The 21,430-nt window shown below is 41.6% G+C and overlaps 1 protein-coding gene across 2 annotated transcripts in view; it reads left to right on the top strand.

Moving 5' to 3' along the window:
* Window positions 1–21,430, top strand: part of KCNT2 (potassium sodium-activated channel subfamily T member 2) — a 1,477,061-nt gene that overhangs the window by 332,798 nt on the left and 1,122,833 nt on the right. For both annotated transcript variants that reach the window (XM_077452683.1, XM_077452682.1), the window contains exon 5: window positions 18,921–18,980. In XM_077452683.1, the coding sequence (XP_077308809.1) occupies window positions 18,921–18,980 (60 nt within the window). The remainder of the gene's footprint in view (window positions 1–18,920; window positions 18,981–21,430) is intronic.

The raw sequence follows: 21,430 nt of genomic DNA, 5'->3' as shown, positions 1-21,430 counted from the left end.
ATTGGCTACCATGCACAGCTGTACCAAAAATTGCTTTGTAACACCTTCCAGGCTGTCAATGTCAATTACTTTGTTTCTCATCTGTTCCTGAATTTCTTTAGGGAGTGGCATGATGTGTTGCTCCTTGAGATCATTTAGACCCTTTCACACCACACCGCACCTTGCGTCGGATTTGCGTCGGATTTGCGGGGCATTTCGGCCGCTAGCGGGGCGCTTTTACCCCCGCTAGCGGCCGCGAAAGGGTTAAAACCGCCAGCAATACGCCGCAATAGCGGCGTTTTGCCGGTGGCATTACAGCGCTGCCCCATTGATTTCAATGGGCAGCAGCGGTGGAGGAGCGGTAAACACACCGCTCCTTCACCGCTCCAAAGAAGCTGCTGGCAGGACTTTTTTCTGATGTCCTGCCAGCGCACCGCTGTAGTGTGAAAGCCCTCGGGGCTTTCACACTACACACAATGGTGCAGCTTCTTTAGGGCGTTTTGCAGGCGCTATTTCTAACGCTATAGCGCCTGCAAAACGCCCTGGTGTGAAAGGGGTCTTAGTGTGCTTTACTTTGTCAGGCAGCTTCTATTTGAGTGATTTCTTGATATAACAGGTCTGGCAGTAATTAGGCCCGGGTGTGGCAAGTGCAATTTAACTCAGATTTCTAAAAAATGTGGTTAATCACAGTTCATTCATGATTTAGCAAGCAGGAAAGCAATTACTTTTTCACATAGGGCCAGGCAGGTTTGGACAGCTTTTTCCCTTAATAAATTAAATCATTTAAAAGCTGCATTTTGTATTTACTCGGGTTATTTGTGTGTAATATTAAAATTCGTTTGATGATCTGAATCATTTAAGTTTGACAAATATAAAGCAAATTATAGATTAGGAATTGGCAAAAAATGTTTAACAGCACTATGTGTACAGTGTGTGTGTGTGTGTGTGTGTATATGTATGTATATATATATATATATATATATATATATATAACTAAAATGGTATTTGCCTTAGCTGCCAACGTCTCTGCTGATTCCATGATATAGCAGCTGAAATCCAAGAATGCTGCACATCATAGAATCCAGACTGGTTTTTGCAATGTGAAACAAAAATGATACATGAGTGATCTAGGAAATACTGCCCTTGAAATTAATGTGGACATTGCATTCAAGAATAAACTTCAGTTTGAGATATAAACATCATGGATTTCTATCTAATCAAATCTAATACATTTCTGTATATATATATATATATATAGTATCTTCTGGAAAGCAGGATGTGCATCTACTCATCTGGTACATACTGTACAGTATATGGCATATAGCACAGATAAAAATAAATGAAACAGTCATTTCTCTCTTCCTGGATACTGGAGAAGGATACTTAAAGTGTGTTTGCACTTCTGCAGCCTAATTGGAATGAAACCTATTTTATTCTTGTTACATGCTTCCATTCACATATAACTTTTAAAATATATTTATAAAAAATATTTCTTATCTTTAACATGTTCTTTTCTGGAGACCACAGAATTGAAAAATCCAACTAAAGCTGGCCATACACCATACAATTGTCTTTTTCAACTTCCTTTAGATCAGTGTTTCTCAATTCCAGTCCTCATGGCCCACTAACAGGTCATGTTTTCAGGCTTACCATTATTTTGCACAGGTGATTTGATCAGTTTCACTGCCTTAGTAATTACCCCAGCTGTTTCATCTGAGGGAAATCCTGAAAACATGACCTGTTAGTGGGCCATGAGGACTGGAATTGAGAAACACTGCTTTAGATTTACCTTCAGCTGTGTAGTACAATGGCCTGCCTGATTGCACACAAATTGAAAGTGTTTAGATTTGACCTCATATTATATGATTTTGGTAAATGTAAAGGAAATCTATAGAAGAAAATTGTATAATGTATGGCCAGCCTTATTTCTTCCTTTCTATGTAATGTTATGAGGAGCCTGGGAGGTTTGGTTTGCCCTAATTAACCCTGTCTTTACTGTGATGTCAAATTATGTATAAGTTAGTAGCAGGATGTGATACGCTGTCTGTCCCAACAAAGTGGTATATTTTATCAAAGCAGTATAAACTGCCCATAGTGCCTTATGTATAAACCCACTCTAAAGGAACAACTAAAAAAGGTGAGATTCATTATTATTATTTTAAATTCTTTTTAGGTCTTCTGTGTGAATGGTAACATTTAACCACTTCAGCCCCAGAAGATTTTACCACCTGCCTGACCAGAGCACATATTGCATTTCAGCACTGCATTGCTTTAACTGACAATTGCGCAGTCGTGCAACGTTGCACGCAAAAACAATTTATGTCTTTTTTTCCCCACAAATACAGCTTTCTTTTGGTGGTATTTGATCACCTCTGTGGTTTTTATTTTTTGCACTATAAACAAAAAAAGAGCGACAATTAAAAAAAAAAAAAAAAAATTTGCTATAATAACTATCCCCCAAAAATATATAAAAAAACGTTTTTTTCCCTCAGTTTATGTTGATATGTATTCTTCTACATATTTTTGGTAAGAAATTGCAATAAGCATATATTGATTGGTTTGCGCAGATGTTATAGTGTCTACAAAATAGGGGATAGTTTTATGGCATTTTTACTAGTAATGGCGGCGATCTGTAATTTTTATCGGGTCTGCACATTGGACAATCTTATTATCCCCTTATTGCCCCTGCTCGTCCCCACCCCCTTTCATGACTGGCCAGGCTGTGTGCTCGGATAGGGGTCTGGTATGGATTTTGGGGGTTCACCCTTAAAATCCATACCAGACCTAAGGGCCTGGTTTGCCCCTGGAGGGGAACCCATGCTGGTTTTTATTATTAGAGAGGCAACTTTTCCTGTAAAGTCGCTTCAATATAGATGGAGATCCAACTTGGAGGCGACTTCTATTGAATTCTATGGGTACAAGTCACCTACAAGTCAGATTGAAGTAGGACAGGAACCTTTCCTGAAGTTGGAGTGACTGCAATAGTGTGCATTAAGACAGAGCCATTCACTTACATAGATTTTTTCATGTGGTGTGACTTGAGGCGACTTGGGGTGACTTGAAGTTGGATCCAAAGTTGCCCCTGCGTGAATGGACTTGTACACACAGTTGGAATTTCCGTCGGGAAAATGTGCGATCGGATCATGTTGTCGAAAAATCTGTGTGTGGGCTCCATCTGACTTTTTCCGTCGGAATTTCCGATGGAAAGAATTTGAGAGCAGGATCTAAAATGTTCCCACAAAAAAATCCAATCAGACTTTTTCTGATCATTTGTAGAGAATTCGGATCGGACAAAGTGCGACGCATGCTCAGATCAAATTACGTGACCAAAGCTATTGGCTACTAGACTCTACGTAGTCCTGTCCTATACAACAAACGTCACCTCGTTAAGAACGATCGGATTTTCCGACAACTTTGTCAGACCGTGTGTATGCAACACGTTTCGGACAAAATACGTTGGAAAAAATCTGACGGATTTTGTGGTCGGAATGTCCGACCATGTATACAAGGCATAAGAGTTAAATACCAACAAACAAAATGCGGTTAAATAGCTTTGGCATTAAATCAGTTTATCAGGCTGGCATTAGATGTGCAAAGAAGACAGGCGTGGGCAGGGGGCTGACGTCATGCGGCGTACGTGAGAGGGGAGGGGCCTAGCGGCGGCTTCCACGCGACGGGATGGAGGAGGATTCGCCGCACCATCCGGAGCTAAGCGCAGGGAGAGAGCGCGGCGCTCCTAAATGATTCCCGTTCTGGCCCCAGCACCCGCACTCGAACGCCCGCTTGCCCGGTCCAGAGAGCACTCACAGTGTGATCTGGAGGGACACTGGTAGACGGCACGGAGGACCTCGCTGGAGCGAGCGGAGTCCTCGGCTCTACCCCCCCCCCCATACTCTTCCACCAGATGCTGCTGAATGAGAACAGTCCCTGTGAGCTGAAGAGCCAATACACGCTGAAGACTACTAACAGGTCAGACCCTTCCAAACTGCTTTGTTTTTTCCTGGACTGTTACATATCTTCCAGTTAAGTACTGAGTAGGAGCAACTAAGGAGCAGGCTGATGGATTTAAATGCAACTCATTGAATAGCAGCACTTTGAATACACATATTAAGATTCACATCCTACTCTATGCCCTGAAAAGTACTGCCCAGGACACTGATGATATATAGCAACTTTTACATGTTATTTAAGCCTTGAAAAGTTCAGTATTGATCTCTGATACAATTTTGATTGGTGGGGCACTTTTTTGTTCCTGTTTTTTTTTTTTTTTTTTTTTTTGCTGCTCCTGCTCGAGTTGATTTAAATTAAAGGTAGCCCAGTTTAAGGACCCACGTCTGTTTGTAAGGCAGTCACGGGCAAGACCATATGCCCCCGCTTTGAATGAGTGGAGAAACTAAGTCTGAGAGTCGCATGAGGATTCCCCTATCGCAGGAGGGACCAAAGACCCCAAATATAGCATCTGGTAATCCCCCAGAACTAGAAAATTACATTTTCAATTTTATTCTTTTGGGGGAGAATACACCTGTGTGTAAAGGGAGAATAGGGGACCCCTAGTGGCCCGTTTTGGTATTATCTTCCTCTTCTGCTCTCCTCTTGGCCTCTACCGCTCAAAGATATGGACAGTTAAAGGAGACACCCTGGCCTATACTCTTGCCTAAGTAGGGGCGCAGTAGATCTCCCCTTTGCTTACCGTGACCCGAGAGCTTCATGGTCTGATTTCCTGGGAAGAGCTCGCTGTCTCATAGACAGGCCAATAGCTAGCTCAGAGGAAAGGACTTGACTATTTTAGTTTTACTATTACCTGCACCCTTGTCTTTTGCTTGCTTTTTGCAATCCCACAGCCTTTTTCTAAGGTGTCTCCAAGCGAAAGGGAACTCTGGGGAGGAGAAAGCCAAAGAGGGACAACATGAAGGGTAGAAACCCAAAAGTCAATGACTCTAAAGCCCCTAAAGAGAGCCTAAATACAAGCTCGATCCAGAAATATCTTAAAGAGACAAGCCAAAAAAGTCCAGGCCTGGATAAAAAACAAGTGGGCAAGCGAGAGAGGAGGAAGGAGGCTGGAAAAGCAACTGGGATCCAAGGCGACTCCTCTGGTGAAGAAACAGAGTCAGACCTGGATGGTAAAAATAGAGAACAGACAGATATCTCCCAAATACCTACCAAAGGTGAAATACAAGAAATGTTTTTGAAACTGGAAAATTTAATTAAGTCAGAGATCCTAACCGTTAGGGCGGATATGGGTCACCTGTTAAGGAGAATAGAAGAAACGGAGGACCTAATGGGCAAACAGGCTCAGGAATTACTAGACTTAAAAGCGCAGTCTAGAAAAATGCAAGAATCTCACAGGGACATTTTATACAGACTGGAGGAACAGGAAAACCAGAGCAGACGACAGAACCTGAGGATTAGAGCCTTACCTGAACAACAAGGAGAAGACCTCGGTGCAAAGATGACGAAGCTATTTAACCCTTTACTAGGAAGAGTGGAAGATGAAGAATTAAAAATAGATCGTGTCCATAGAGTAAGGAAACCTCCAGGACTGAGGGTAGAGGTACCCCGAGACGTGATCGTAAAATTTCATCTATACGAGGACAAAACCAAGATTTGGAGTAAACTAAGAGGATTGCCCTCATTACAATATGAAGGGACAACCCTACAAATTTTTGCAGATCTTTCCGCAGGGACCTTGGCTCGGAGAAGACAACTCAAACCCTTACTGGAACAACTGAGAAGTGTCAATATAAGATACAGCTGGGGTTTTCCGACAGCTCTGATTGTTCAGAGAGAGGGAAGGACTTTCAAGTTAAAGTTCCTAGAAGAAATCGAGGTCTTCTGTAATAACTTGGGAATTCCACCCCTTAAGCTCCCCCGAGACTCTCGTGAAAATTAATGGGCTTATTAGGAGGGGAAGAGGGGGTTTCCAGCGCTTATCGCGTGGGCCCTTTGGTTTCTCTGTCTGTTTCTGGTCGTTTTTGTTTTCTTTTCTTATTCTGAGTGGTTTTTTTGGGGTGGGGGCGGGGGGGGGGGGGACCCGGGGGAGGGGCGTGGGGTTGGGTTGGAAGGGAAGATGGATAGGTGAGGCGGATCCGGGCTCCACCACTCCCTGTCTGGAGACGGAGTATCTCTCCCCCTAGGGGTGGGGGGACAGGGGGTGTTGAAGTGGAAGTCCGCAGTTGGAGTCACACCCTGGAAGGTATTACTTGCAGAGGGGGGCAGTGCTACCCATTGTCAAGTATAGGCCAGGACAGGGCCAGGGGTGGGGGAGGGGGGTGGGTGAAGGGATGGGGGGGGGGGCAGGGGCGGGGGAGGGGGGTGGGCGAAGGGATGGGGGGGGCGGGGGGAGGAGTGGGAGGAGAATCGCCTTGTAGTGTGGGGGACCGAAAGAGTCATGAAAATCTTGGGTTGGATAAATAAATATAGATTAAATATGCCAGTAGTCAGTACAGGATGACTGAGGTAAATTTTATATCCTACAATGTAAGAGGATTAAACGCCCTAAACAAAAGGTACAAACTCTTAATGGAATTACATCAATGCAGAGCTGAAGTAGTATTCTTGCAGGAGACCCATCTCTCCCTGGATTCGAATGTTAAGTTATATTCAGACAGCTTCCCGACCTGGTTCTACGGTGATTCCCCAATTAGGAGGGCTAAGGGGGTGGCAATTGGATTCGAGAAACATACACGATTTACTCTGATCGATAGATTGACTGACCCTGAGGGCCGTTACCTGTTCCTTAAGGGTGAGCTAGGAAACAGGGTGTTTACTCTTGCTAACGTATATTGTCCAAATAATAATCCCTTAGGATATATGAAACGGATCCTGCGAAGATTAGCAGAATTTAAATCTGGTGATGTAATCCTAGCAGGGGATTTTAATTTTTGTATGGATTCCGCCATGGACAGTACGTCCCGCGCAAGGGGGACGAATGAGAGGACCCTGAAAATATTGAAACATCGCCTGAAACAACATCAAATGGTGGACGCTTGGCGGACACAACATGAGAAAACGAAGGACTTCTCTTTCTATTCCCCAGTGCACGGGACGTATTCCAGATTGGATTACATATTGGTGGACCATAGGCTGTTAGAGGACGTCGTAGAGACAGGGATAGGAATAGCCTCCCTCTCTGATCACTCTCCTGTGACAATGAAGTTGAGGATACCAGGGCTATACAGACAACCCTTTACTTGGCGATTAAATGAAAATCTTGTTCAGGACAACGATACCATCGAGATAATCCGGAAAGAATTAGAATTCTACTTCTCGACGAACGATACAGGGGATATCTGGGTGCCTCCCTATGGGAAGGACATAAAGCATATATTAGGGGTATCCTCATCTCCATTGGCACAAATAAAAAAAAAGCTAAAATTCAGAGAAGGGAGTACCTGATTAAAGAAGTCCATAGATTAGAACAAGAGCACAAAAAACAAAAGGTCCAACAGCCGGAACTTCTTCACCTTTTGATTAATAAAAGGGAGGAACTTAAAGACCTTTTGGATCAGGAAGCAAGGAGGTCACTTGAAGGGAGAATTAGAGAGAGACACTATGGGAAAAATAAAACTGGCAAATACTTAGCGAGACAACTAAAAGGGAGGAGGGAGACCAATTTTATTGATAAAATCCAGGATAAGAACGGGAAGATGGTTCATACCACTAAGGAAATCGCGGAGGTATTTAGACAATACTACAGTGCCCTATATAATGTTGGCCAAAAAGGGAGGTGTGGTAAAGGGGATAAGGAAATTACTAAAGAATTTTTGCATGATACTAACTTACCCCAATTACATGAGAGTGAAAGAAACAGTATAGACAGACCTATCACTGAGGAGGAAATCTATAGAGCATTAAAGGAGACGGAATTGGGCAAAAGTCCCGGGCCTGACGGGTTCACGATTATTTACTATAAAAAATTTAAGGAAATTTTAGTCCCAAGATTATGTCACTATATGAACGGGCTCGGTACACAATACGACATGAACACTGAGGCTTTACGGGCCTCAATTACGGTAATTCCGAAGGAAGGGAAGGATCACTTACTTTGCTCAAGCTATAGGCCAATAGCATTATTGAATGCGGACACAAAATTATTCGCCAAAATACTGGCAGCCAGGCTGAAGAACAAGATGAGTGATCTAGTGCACCCAGATCAGGTCGGATTTATTCCCGAGAGAGAAGGAAGGGACAATGGGGTGAGGGCTTTACTCCTCCTCCAGGCCCTAGGAATAGAGCTGGGGACCCACTATTTTTTATCTATAGATGCAGAAAAAGCATTTGACAGGGTAGACTGGGGACTTATGATAGAAACGTTAGAAGTTATGGGTATAGGCCCGAGAATGATCCAATGGATCCAGGTCCTCTATAACCACCCGCAGGCCTCTGTCAAAATTAATGGAGAATCCTCCTCTCAATTTCAAATGAGTAACGGCACCAGACAGGGGTGCCCACTGTCTCCACTCCTATTTGCATTATCCCTGGAGCCGTTATTGACCTATATCCGAAAAAATCAGGATATAACGGGGATCAAGTTGGGAGGGGATGAACATAAATTAGCCGCTTATGCGGATGACGTGTTATTCTTCATTACTAAACCTAGGATCACGATTCCGAACTTGCTGAGGGTGTTGGAAAAATTCGGCAAAATATCGAATTTGAAAATAAACCTCAGCAAGTCCGAAGTTATGAATGTTAACATCAGTACCCAGGAAGAGGAGAACCTTCGGACAGAATTCCGTTTCCCATGGCGCAAGGAGATCAAATACTTGGGAATCTATCTGTCGAACACCATTAGGAAAATATTCACGAAGAATTATATCCCCTTACTCGATGAAATCAAAAGAGAAATAAAAAAAATTTCAACATGCTCCCTCTCTTGGTTAGGGCGTATCAATGCAGTTAAAATGATACTAATCCCGAAGATTATATACAAGTTTCAAATGCTTCCCATTCCGCTCTCTTCGGCTTATTTTAGATTAATGAAAAATTTAATTTCGAAGTATATTTGGCAACATAAAAAACCGAGAATTGCCATGGGGGTGTTATGCAGGGGAAAAAGGCAAGGGGGACTGTCTGTCCCGGATCTAAAAAGATACTACAATGCAGTGGTTCTGTCTCGAGTAGTAGAATGGGCGAAAGAGGCAAATAAAAAGAGGTGGGTGAGTGTAGAGAACACAATGTGTCAAGCACTTTTAGGTCGCACGATATGGAACCCTCCACAGTTCAGGTCCATTGGACCTCACGCTCACGAGATAACACGTTTAGCTTTAAATATTTGGGACCGAACACATTCACAAAACAAGTGGGGGTACAATTCACCCTTGATTTTTCTTAAAGATAATGATTTTTTCACACCGGGCAAACAGGAGGTGGGGGGTAATTGGATTAGGAAAGACACCGCACAATTAAAAGATATATTAGTCAATGGTAAAATAGCTTCATTTCAAGCACTTAGTTTGGACACAGACCTCATGAAAATGGACGGGTGGCGGTTCCTCCAACTTAGCCACTTCATTTCAAATTTACCTCAGCCAATCCGTAGTGAAGAGGAACTGAGACCCCTGGAGCGTCTATGTCTGAGAGAAAAATAAAAAAAAAATATAACGCTTTTATATAAGATTCTTTCTGAGGGGGACGAATTGGAGGACCCGCCATACTTCCAAAAGTGGGAATTAGAGCTGGGGTCACAATGTAGCACACAAACTCGTAATAAGATTTTTAAACTAATTCACTCGGGGATAGTAGATAATAAATTGATAGAAACGAACTACAAGTGCCTTGCAAGGTGGTATGCGACACCCGATAAAATGGCCAAAATGGGACTAGAGCAATCTGCGGATTGCTGGCGTGGGTGTAAAAAAACTGGGACTATGGCCCACATTTGGTGGGACTGCCCCATTATTAAAACTTACTGGAGAAAAATCTTAGAGATAATCAAAGTTGTAACAAAAAAGGAAATAAGAGAAGATCCGTGGATTGTTCTATTTCATGGGACAGACGAACCCATAAAGCAATATAAAACCTCATTAATTCCAATCCTGTTAGACACCGCCAAAAATTTAATCCCAAAAAAATGGAGAGAAAATGAGAGCCCTAAAATATCGGATTGGATTTTCCGTATAAATGAAATACAAAAAATAGAAAATTATAACGAAGGGGATGTTGACTTAATAGCAGAAGAGGGAGGCTCAAACAAATGGGCATCGTGGGAAAAATTTAAATCGTCCTGGAGATATGTGGAGGAAATTACACAATAAACCTCAGAAGAAAATATTACCCGGTTAGAAATAACGGTCACTAAGAGGTAACCCACTAGCGATTCTACAAGGTAAGGGCGGGGTGGGCAGGGGGGGGGGGTGTGAGGGGGAGAGTAGAGAGGTATTTTAAGTTTACAATGGAGTAGGTTTAAACTAATAATCTCTTTTTTTTTTTTGGTGTTGTATATATTGTATTTGTATGAATATGTTCCCTCTCCTTTTCATACATGTATTTATTTTGTTATGAAAAAAATTGGATATAAATAAAGAATAAAAAAAAAAAAAAAATCAGTTTATCAGTTTTTAAAGTGCAATTTACTAGGAATTGTGTGGTAAATAACCACTGATGCACATTTTCATGCTGTAATTTATTGAATTGAGCTAGTTGCTAAGGAGCGGGTCCAGAAGCCGGCCGCAGTGCCCTTAACAACAGATGACAGGTGGATGTAAAGAGAACGGCAATTAAAAATGTTGAAAAAAAAAAAAAAATAGCGAGCCCCCCCCAACACATACCAAGCCCTTCCAACAGTGGAAATAAAAGTTACCATCCTAAGGCTTAAGTTTTAAAACCTATCCAGAATGCTTTTCCTTTACAGATAGTAACCTAAAATTTAAAAACGTCCATTATGTTGCATTTACATGCCACGTTTAGCCGCGTTTTGTGCAAAAAAAAAAAAGTTTGTAATTTTCCCGCAACTTGTGGCAAAATATAAAATATTCCATGGACTCAACATGCCTCTCAGCAAATAGCTTGGGGTGTCTACTTTCTAAAATGGGGTCATTTGTGGGGGTTTTGTGCCATCTTGGCATGTTATGGCCTTCAAAACTGTAATAGGTAGTGAGAAGTGAACTCAAAAATGTACGCCCTTAGAAAGCTTGAAGGCGGTGCTTGGTTTTCGGGGCCCCGTACGCGGCTAGGCTCCCAAAAAGTCCCACATATGTGGTATCCCCGTACTCAGGAGAAGCAGCAGAATTTATTTTGGGGTGTCATTTCACATATACCTATAGCATGCGTGAGCAATATATCATTTAGTGACAACTTTGTGAAAAAAAAAAAAAAAGTTTGTAATTTTCCCGCAACTTGTGGCAAAATATAAAATATTCCATGGACTCAACATGCCTCTCAGCAAATAGCTTGGGGTGTCTACTTTCTAAAATGGGGTCATTTGTGGAGGTTTTGTGCCATCTTGGCATTTTATGGAATTCAAAACTGTAATAGGTAGTGAGAAGTGAACTCAAAAATTTACGCCCTAAGGCCGCGTACACACGCGGGGACTGTTCGCCCAACTTTGTCCGTCAAACAGTTTCGGCAAACAGTCCGCTCAAAATTAGCATGGACGGACATGGCCACACACGACGGACGAACAGTTTGCTGAAACCGTGCGCGATGACGTGAACGGCACGTACGACGGGACGAAAAATACGACATCCTATACACTGCATTATAACTTTCGGCGTGTAAATCCTTTCTGAGCATGCGCGGAACTTAGTTTGACGAACAAGCCTACACACGAGCGGACTGTTCGCTGAAACAAGGTTTCAGCGGACAGTTTTTTGGAAATTCCGAAAAACCTTGTTCGTCAAACTGTCCGCTGAAACTGTCCGCTGAAAGCCCACACACGAGCGGACTGTCCGCCCAAACACTGTTCAGCAGACAAAGTTGGGCGAACAGTCCGCCCGTGTGTACGCGGCCTTAGAAAGCCTGAAGGCGGTGCTTGGTTTTCGGGGCCCCGTACGCGGCTAGGCTCCCAAAAAGTCCCACATATGTGGTATCCCCGTACTCAGGAGAAGCAGCAGAATTTATTTTGGGGTGTCATTTCACATATACCTATAGCATGTGTGAGCAATATATCATTTAGTGACAACTTTGTGTAAAAAAAAAAAAAATATTTTTTTTGTCATTATTCAATCGCTTGAGGCAAAAAAATAAAATATTCAATGGGCTCAACATGCCACTTATCAATTTCCTTAGGGGGTCTACTTTCCAAAATGGGGTCATATGGGGGGTTTTGTACTGCCCTGCCATTTTAGCACCTCAAGAAATGAGATAGGCAGTCGTAAACTAAAAGCTGCGTAAATTCCAGAAAACGTACCTTAGTTTGTAGATGTGACAACTTTTGCGCAAACCAATAAATATACAATTATTGACTTTTTTTTTACCAAAGACATGTGGCTGAATACATTTTGGCCTAAATGTATGACTAAAATTGAGTTTATTGGATTTTTCTAATAACAAAAAGTAGAAAATATCATTTTTTTTCAAAATTTGCGGTCTTTTTACGTTTATATCGCAAAAAATAAAAATCGCAGAGGCAATCAAATACCATCAAAAGAAAGCTCTATTTGTGGGAAGAAAAGGACGCAAATTTTGTTTGGGTACAACATTGCATGACCGCGCAATTACCAGTTAAAGCAGCGCAGTGCCAAATTGTAAAAAGACCTCTGGTCATTGACCAGCAAAATGGTCCGGTCTGAAAGTGGTTAAAGTGGTTGTAAGGGTTGAAGGTTTTTTTCTTAATGCATTCTATGCATTATGCCTTATAGAATATATGTTGGGGTGTTTTCTTTCCAACATGGGGTCATTTTTTGGACGTTTCCATTGTCCTGGTGCTCCAGGGCCTTCAAAAGTGTTAGCCCCCGTACACACGGTCGGACATTCCGGCAACCAAATTTAGTCCGGAAGAGGTCCGGAAGTGATGTTGTATACACACGGTCGGACTAAGTTGTCAGAATTTCCAGTTGCCAAGAACGCAGTGACGTAAGCCGCGTACGACGGCACTAGAAAAAGGAAGTTCAGCACCACGTCCGGCACCCTTTGGGCTCCTTCTGCTGATCTCGTGTCTATCACGTGTTAGTAGAAGTTTGGTGAGAGACGATTCGCGCTTTTCAGATTTGTGCTTCAGTTCGGTACTGCTCTTCAGTTTCTGCTTGTCTTTGCTTATCTGTTTGTCAGTGCGTGTAGTCAGTAAGCATTTGTTTCTCATTGTGGACTATATCTTGGTATAGTATGCTTTGATTTGCATTGCTTATTGTCTGTTTGCTTCTGCTTTTCAGGTCGTTCTTTCAGGCATTGCTGTTTATCAGTGCTTTCTGTTCTGTCCATTCTGACCAGCCGACCGTTTTAAACCATGTTTCGTGTATGTACTTGTCGTAGAGTTTGTGCTGTGCAGGGGCTTGGTGTTGGGTTTTTAGCTTTCACACAAGCCCGGTCCATCAACAGGGAGAGGAGGCGTTTGTGGACCAAGAATTGGTTGCGTCAGCGTGACCAGTTCTCGCACATGCCTTTGCTCCGTGAGATCCGGGAGAATAATCCTGATGATTTCAGGAATTATCTCCGGATGACGGACCCCGTTTTTCACCATCTGCTAGCTTTGCTGTACCTTTATATCACCAGGCAGGATACCTGCATGCGGCAAGCCATCACTCCGGAGCAGAGGCTCATCACGTTGTGCTACTTGGCGACAGGAAGAAGCCTTCAGGACCTGAAGTTCTCCACAGGCATCTCCCCCCAGGCTCTGGGGATCATTATTCCAGAGACCTGTTCTGCCATCATTCAGGTCTTGCAGAAGGACTATATGAAGGTAAGTTTTATCCTTTAACATCACATTCTATGTATTTAATGATTGCTAATGTCTTGGATTTCTTTCCTCATTCCCTAATTACCATGATTGCAATATGCTCTAATTCATATGCTCTGCCCCTTTGTCCTCATGCATATTTGCCTTCACTAACTTCCCCCACCATGCTTTTCTGGGCCCATAAAACTATAGTCTAGTCACTTAGCAATGTCTTTTGTCAGCTCCATAGTATTGATTTCCCCTAAACACCCCCTAAAATGTCTACAAATGTTATGTGTGTGCTTCAATTCATGCAGAGTGCCCTCTTTTTTTTTTTTTTTTGGTTGGGCCAAACTCATTAGGAACCCCTCTCCCCCCAACTGCTAGGTCAGCTGATAGCAATCCTCTATCTGCTGACTTTACCAAACCCAATACACACTATACCTACCTTTTTTATGGTCACATATGGACAAATTCACCAAAGCATGTAGTGCAAGGGCATGCCTCAATACTTTCAAATGCTATATTTTTTTTTCCCTATTATTATCTTGATAAGTAATAGCAGAATGTCAAAATGTGCTTCCATTTTTTTTTTTTTGGTATTATGACACTTCTTACCTGTCCGGTGGGCTGCCAATAGTGTAAGTAAGGAACAAAGTATCACACATTATTTAGGCATTTAGCTCTCAATCAAGTGGAGAGGGTTACCTGTCCAAAACATCCCCCCCTCATTTTTTTGCAAGGGCCCATCAGATGGGGGGATGGGGGGTGATTACTCTGATAAGAGGACCATATACTTTATGCTTTAAATACTCATTTCCCAAAATGTTATACTGATCTTGGCCAAAAATGTTGGCGTCTAATCTGCTTGCAATGTTGATGTGCAAAATTACAAATTTTTTGTCTTGTTTCACTCCACAGTTTCCTTCAATGCCACAGGAATGGCAGACTGTGGCCTCCCACTTTGCCAGTCGTTGGGACTTTCCCAATTGTGGAGGTGCAATTGATGGGAAAGACGTCCGCATCATCCCACCCCCCAACTCGGGGTCGTACTATTATAATTACAAGGGGTTTAATAGTTTTGTGATGTTGGCGGTGGTGTCAGCGACCTATGACTTCCTGTATGTTGACGTGGGGCAAAATGGCCTGGATTTCGGATGGTGGAGTGTTCTCATGGACAGAATTCTACTGGCGTCTCCAGAGTGGCAGTCTGGGCTTGCCACCTCCAGAGGAGAATCAGGAAGGACTCCTGTTCATCTTCGTCACAGATGAGGCGTTTGCCCTGGCAAACCATCTGATGTGGCCTTTCCCGATGAGGACCCTTACCCCGGATCAGAGAATCTTTCATTTCCGGCTGGCCAGAGCCAGAAGAGTTGTGGAGAACACTTTTGGAATACTGGCCAGCCAATTCAACCCTTTTTAAACACCAATCCACATAGCGGAATATAAAATCAATCACATAGTGCTTGCCTGCTGTGTTCGGCACAATTTCTTAAAAAGACATTCAGCTAACTATGTTGTCTCAGTTGGCCCAGATGCAGACTTGCCTGCAAATGATAATCTCACGGCCTTTGAAGCTGCTCGTCCTGGCTTGCCCCCCAAAGCGCCCGTGAGGTCTGAACCCAATGCATGGAGTACTTTGTGGGTAGGGGGGCTATTGATATGCCAGACAATGTCTGAGAGGCATTTTTGTAATACATTTTTCTTTGAAACTACAATAATCTTTGTTTTCATTTACTGTTTGGCTTGGTTTTAGGTGTCTACTAGGTAAATATTTGTTTTTTGTTGTTGTGCCTTTTTCTACAACAGTGCAAACCCAAGTTCTGAGCGAGATGAGGGGACAGTCTCTTCTTCAGATAATCTTATTATGTTGTGGGTCTGCTACACACACACCTTGTTTTTGTTAACTAATGTATGTAGTGCATTACTGACCAAAATCTTGCTCATTTTCCGCACCATGGCAGAAATATGTGGGGTCAGGAAAATGGCATGATTGGCAAAATGTACACATCACTGTGGGTGTTATTTACTGAAGGCACATCCACTATGCACTACAAGTGCACTGCAAAAGTGCACCCGAAACTGCACTTGGAGTGCAAAGTGGAGTTTTCTTTAGTAAATAACACCCATTGTCACCGAAAACAACAATTTTACTCCAAATACTGCTTTTGTGCATTGACCATTTTTGATAATTTTACTTTTTAATCAAAGCACATTCACATGTGCATTTAGAAAAGGGTTTTACAACAAACCTACATATTGTGTGTATCAAAAACATTATTTAAGGTAATTTTTTGGTATCTTGGCGTTTTTGTGTAAACAGGCATGTATCAAAGCCTAACATACAGAACACAGGAACTTACAAAGTTCAACTTTGAAAAGTGAAGACAATATCAGACATGAGTATGTACAAACTGGGCTGATATTGCCTTCATCAGATGGGGTGTCACCCCTGGAAAAGCCATCATGGGGGATCAATGTACATGTTTTGGGGCTGCAACCCCTTCATCTCATCCACAAAACACGTACATTGATCCCCCATGATGGGAGATAGGGCATGTTGACACACTGTGTGCATCTTCCAATTTTGGCTTTTTGTAAAATACAAAAGTTGTTGTTTCAAAACACAAAAATAAAACCCTTGCTAGTATGTGGTGTTTCACACTTTCCCCAAAACATCAATGATGTTCTTCATTTTATTTTGAACATCATTGATGTTTTTCTGTATATTTTCTAAATCCCAATTGCACCACGTTATCTCCCCAATCAGGATCTGGGCACTTTCACTGGTAAAATGTGATTCTTCTTCCACATCACCTAAAATAAAAGCAAAAAAAAACACCATGTATTATAAATATGACGACATACATTGATGAGCTTACCGGAAGCTGCGGTCTCCGACACTCACCTATTGTGGTGACAATTTGTCCAACTTCAACGATCTCTCCTTCCTCCTCCTCCTCCTCCTCCTCTGCTTCTGGTGTTGGAATTTCGCCTTCTTTGGGAGGTGTGGGGTCCCTGGTGTCCTCAGACTTCCTGAGTCTTCTCTCCCCTATGAGAATGTAAAAAAGGAATACTTAGCACACAGAGGGCAGAAATAGGAATATGAAACATTGATTGGAAGTGTGGTACAATGTGTTTTTTGGCCGAGTTCAAAGATGAGAACATTATTGTGGACACTTTGTTAAGCTGGAATACTTACCTGCAGAATGATACCTGAGTGAGCGCTTCCGTGTCGGAATTTGATTGTGAGCATGCGTGGCACCTTGTCCGTCGGAGTAGGCTACACATGATCGGACTATGTCTGATCGGAGCATGTTGTCAGAAAATTTTATAGACAAGTTGGAAAACTTGGTCCATCAGATACTCCGATGGAAACAGTCCAAAGGAGACCACACACAGTCGGATTATCCGACAACACGGTCCTATCGGACATTGTCCATCAGAATGTCCGACCGTGTTTACAAGAGCTTAGAGGTAGTCAAAAAATGAAATGTGTAATTTATGTCCCTACAACGCCTGATGGTGTTCCCTGCATGTTGGGCCTCTGTATGTGGCCAGGCTGTGTAACTGTCTCACATGCGTGGTATCGTCATACTCAGGAGGAGTAGTAGAATGTGTTTTGGAGTATAATTTGTGGTATGCATGTGCTGTGCGAGGGAAATAACCTGTTAATAAGGCACTTCTGTGGGGAAAAAAAAGAAAGAGAAATGTTGCAAAGAATTGTGGGAAAAAAATACAACTTCAAAAACTCACAATGCCTCTTACTAAATACCTTGAAATTATAAGATGAAACAATCAGCGCCACAAGTAAAACATATTGTGATGTTTAAATAAGATAACCTAATAATAAACATACACAGCTACTAAACATTTCATGTACACCACACTCATTTCTAAAAAGATAGTAAATAAATAAATGTAGCGCTATGTGTAAAAATATATATAAATACGAAGTGCAAATCTAAATAAATAAATCCTACATATAAATGAATAGTCCATAAAATGAAAAAAATGAAGAAATAAAACATGAAAACTCTTCTTGTGATCAGTGTATCCACACAATTACACCACAGTAATTGTGGTATTGTGTGGATACATTGATCACAAGAAGAGTTTTTCATGTTTTATTTCTTAGTTTTTTAATTTTATGGACTATTCCTTTATATGTAGGATTTATTAATTTTAGAGATTTGCACTTTATATTTATATATATTTTTACACATAGCGCTACATTTATTTATTTACTATCTTTTTTTGAAATACCTTGGAATGTCTACTTTCCAAAAAGGGTTCATTTGAGGGGTATTTCTACTTTCCTGGCTTGTTAGTGTCTCAAGAAATGACATAGGCTGTCAGTACATCAGGTGAGATCAATTTCCAGTGATTGGCACCATAGCTTTTAGGCCTCTTTCAGATGACCAATCCATTCAGGTCCACCTGTCAGTTTTTCAAGCGGACCTGAATGGATGCTCCATAGACCTCTATGGAGCGTCGGATGTCAGCGGTGACATGTCCGCTGACATCCAACCCGCTCTGATCCGAAAAAGCGTGACGGAGGAAAAACCTACTTTTCGATCCGTCTGCGGATCAGATCGGGTGACAACGGACTCTATGGTCCATCGTCCTCCGATCTCCCATAGGGGAGAGTGGCGCTCTGACAGGCGCGGATGTTCACAGGGCAGATCATCACTGATCCGTCCCGTGTGAAAGAGCCCTTAGACTCTATAATTTTCACACAGGCTTGGGTTATTTTTACCAAAGATATGTGGCAGTATAAATTTTGGCCAAAATTTATGAAGAAAAATTACTAATTTGCTAAATTTTTTAACCGAAATTAAGAAAAATGCTTTTTTTGGGTAGCATGTTGCCTGGCTGAGTAATTGTCATTCAAAATGTGAGAGCACTGAAAGCTGAAACTTGGTCTGGTTCGGAAGGGGAATTAAGTGCCCAGTGGTCAAGTGGTTAAATTTTACCTAGAGAAATATAAAAAAATGTTTATTAATTTAATAACATTTCTGATGCACAGTATGCCTATGATAACATTTTAAGTTCTTCCTATTATCATTCCTTCCTGTAAAGAATACATATATATATATATATGTTTATTTTCCAATCTATTTCCCAGGTTACAGTAGCTCTGATCAGCATTTTTGAAACAATACTGCTCATTTATCTAAGTTACAAGGTAAGTTCTATTTTTAAATATACTTATATATATGATCACATAAATGACATCATAGGATCATCTAAATTTTGAACATTGGACCAGTAAAGAGCGATACATCTTTTCTCTTTTGCTTCTTATAGTAGAACACCAAATTGTTATAGAAAATTATATAATGAATACAATACAACAGAGGTAAAGTGAAGGGGAAAAAAAAGCTTTGTGAGAACATTTTATTCACAAAAATATGCTAAGCCATGTATGAACTGTCATTCTTCCCTACTCTAGGGAAGAACAACAGTTCATAACAGTCCTGTTGAGCCAAGTGTTGCTAAAGCTGTCATCAACAACCATACCACACTTTTAGCAAAGGCTTGGGCTTGTCAGAAAGGCATGGTACTTAGAAGTGGAGTGAAGTGAAGTGAAGTGGAGGTGCAGAGTGGTGTTCCTGTCTTGGGAATATCATTACATATCTGTTTTTTGTAACAGACCTGTATAGTGAAAGTCTTAGGCTGGCCATACACGGTTCAAATCTCGGCCGGTTCAGTAGGTACCGGCCAAGATTCAAACTGTTAGTGGGCAGGCTGAATGCACCAAGCTGATAGATTGATCATCTTGGGGTACAAATAGCCTACCTAATTATTTAGCAATTGTTGCTAGCGGCTGCTATAACTGATAGCGATAATCACTGTCTTCTCCCGGCAGGGACAGCTTCCCCCACTTTACCAGCTCCAAGTGTGTTAATTGGCAATATTTTCAGAATAGTATCATTATAGAAAAAAACTAAGAGGGAGAGGGAGGAAGAAGATAGAGAAGAAAATGGATGTAAGCAAACCGTGTCCCCTAACCACCATCTAGGACATGAACCTCCCACAACCATCATCTATACACAAAACCAGGCATGTATTAGGCACTAAAAGTAATTAGAGGGGATTTTCCATAATGTGCAATGGTTCCCAGATCTTATTATATTCGTCAACAGTGTTATTAATAGTAGCTGTAAGATATTCTATTCTTTTAACATCTCAAATCCCCAGTATAGATTTTAAGGGGGACTTGACAGTAAAAAAATAAATGATGTGGGGTTTCCCTGAATTCCATACCAGATCCTCCAAGTATTGTAGGGTTTTTAAGGGGGAAACCCACATACAAAATAAGAGCATGCTGTTGACTCTTTAAAACCATGCTAGGCCATATGCCTTCAACATAGGGGTTACCCATGCAATTGAGGACAAGAACCTCTTCCCCACAACCCTGGCCTGGTGGTTGCGGGGGTCTTTGGAATGTGGAAGTCACCTTTAAAAATAAGGAGGCCCCAAATACTGCCCCCCCCCCCCCATATGAATGAGTAGTGGTTATATAGTACCCATACTTATTCACAAAAAACAAAAGCAAATAAACATAAATAATAAACACAAACAAATGCCTCCAATGTAAATCCACCATCAATCACATTGTTCAGTCATGTAGATTCGTGTCACTCAAGATGCTCAAAGTGGAAGACACGTCTAAACCTGTTGGTTGGCTCCCAAAGAATGTCATATCCAGGTTGCCACTCATATAGACATAACCATATTTGGTCACAGATGAAATTGACGAAAATATGTAGGTTAATGATGCTAAACTGCTGCCCAAAGTGCTGGTGCCTGGCTTTCTCTGGCCTCCAAATTCCCCAAGTTACTCGCCCAAAACAATAACTGAAGTCAGTAAATTTGATGTGCATGCTTCATTTGGGTCAGTGATTTACATAGTATTAAAGACAAGTAACAAATATTGCAGCCAGAACAGGAATGTTCAAATAAGGAATATGGAGGCTGCCACCGCTGAGCTCTTTTTGACCATTCTACTTGCCTGCCTGTCTCTGACCCTATTGCTATTTGAGCCACTGACCCAAAACAAGCATGCAGAAAGTGAAGTCAGGGAAATGGCAGAACTCCTGATCTGCATGCCTGTTCCAGCTCATTGACTATAGCACAGAAGCCCCTAGATCTACTTAACAGATAGGCAATTAGAAAAAGAATGTTCAGCCTCTGTAATTTCTCAATACAGATTTCCTTTCATCAGTTTTTAATCCTATTATTGAACAAAGCTTAACATTTCATCCAGTCTGCATCCCATTTCAATCTTTTTCTGGTTGCTAATTCACTCGAAACAATAAATTTGTAATAGAATGAAAATAATCAGATCTGCATTGTACTGAATACAATTCAGAAGCCAGTGAAAGAAAAATTTGCAGTGTGTACTTTAATTATTAAACAGTGGAAGAAGATAAGAAAAGCATTTACTGTACATGGAAAAAGAGGCATATAGAACACCTATATTGCGCTACACATTTTATCCAGTTTTCAGAAAGTTAGGATTAATTGAAAATTGCTGCACTCACTAACACTGGCCTAATGTTCCCTCCTGAGACTATTCTAAGCAGTAAATCAGTGCAGCTCTATCTTGTGCCTGCTTAGTCCAGACAAAAG

This window comes from Lithobates pipiens, unplaced genomic scaffold, assembly GCF_037356315.1.
Source record: "Lithobates pipiens isolate NorthernLeopardFrog02 unplaced genomic scaffold, aLitPip1_a1.2 Scaffold_23, whole genome shotgun sequence".
Classification (NCBI taxonomy): Eukaryota; Metazoa; Chordata; class Amphibia; order Anura; family Ranidae; genus Lithobates; species Lithobates pipiens.
Note: the sequence above shows the minus strand (reverse complement) of the source record. Positions and strands in the feature narration are given on the sequence as shown.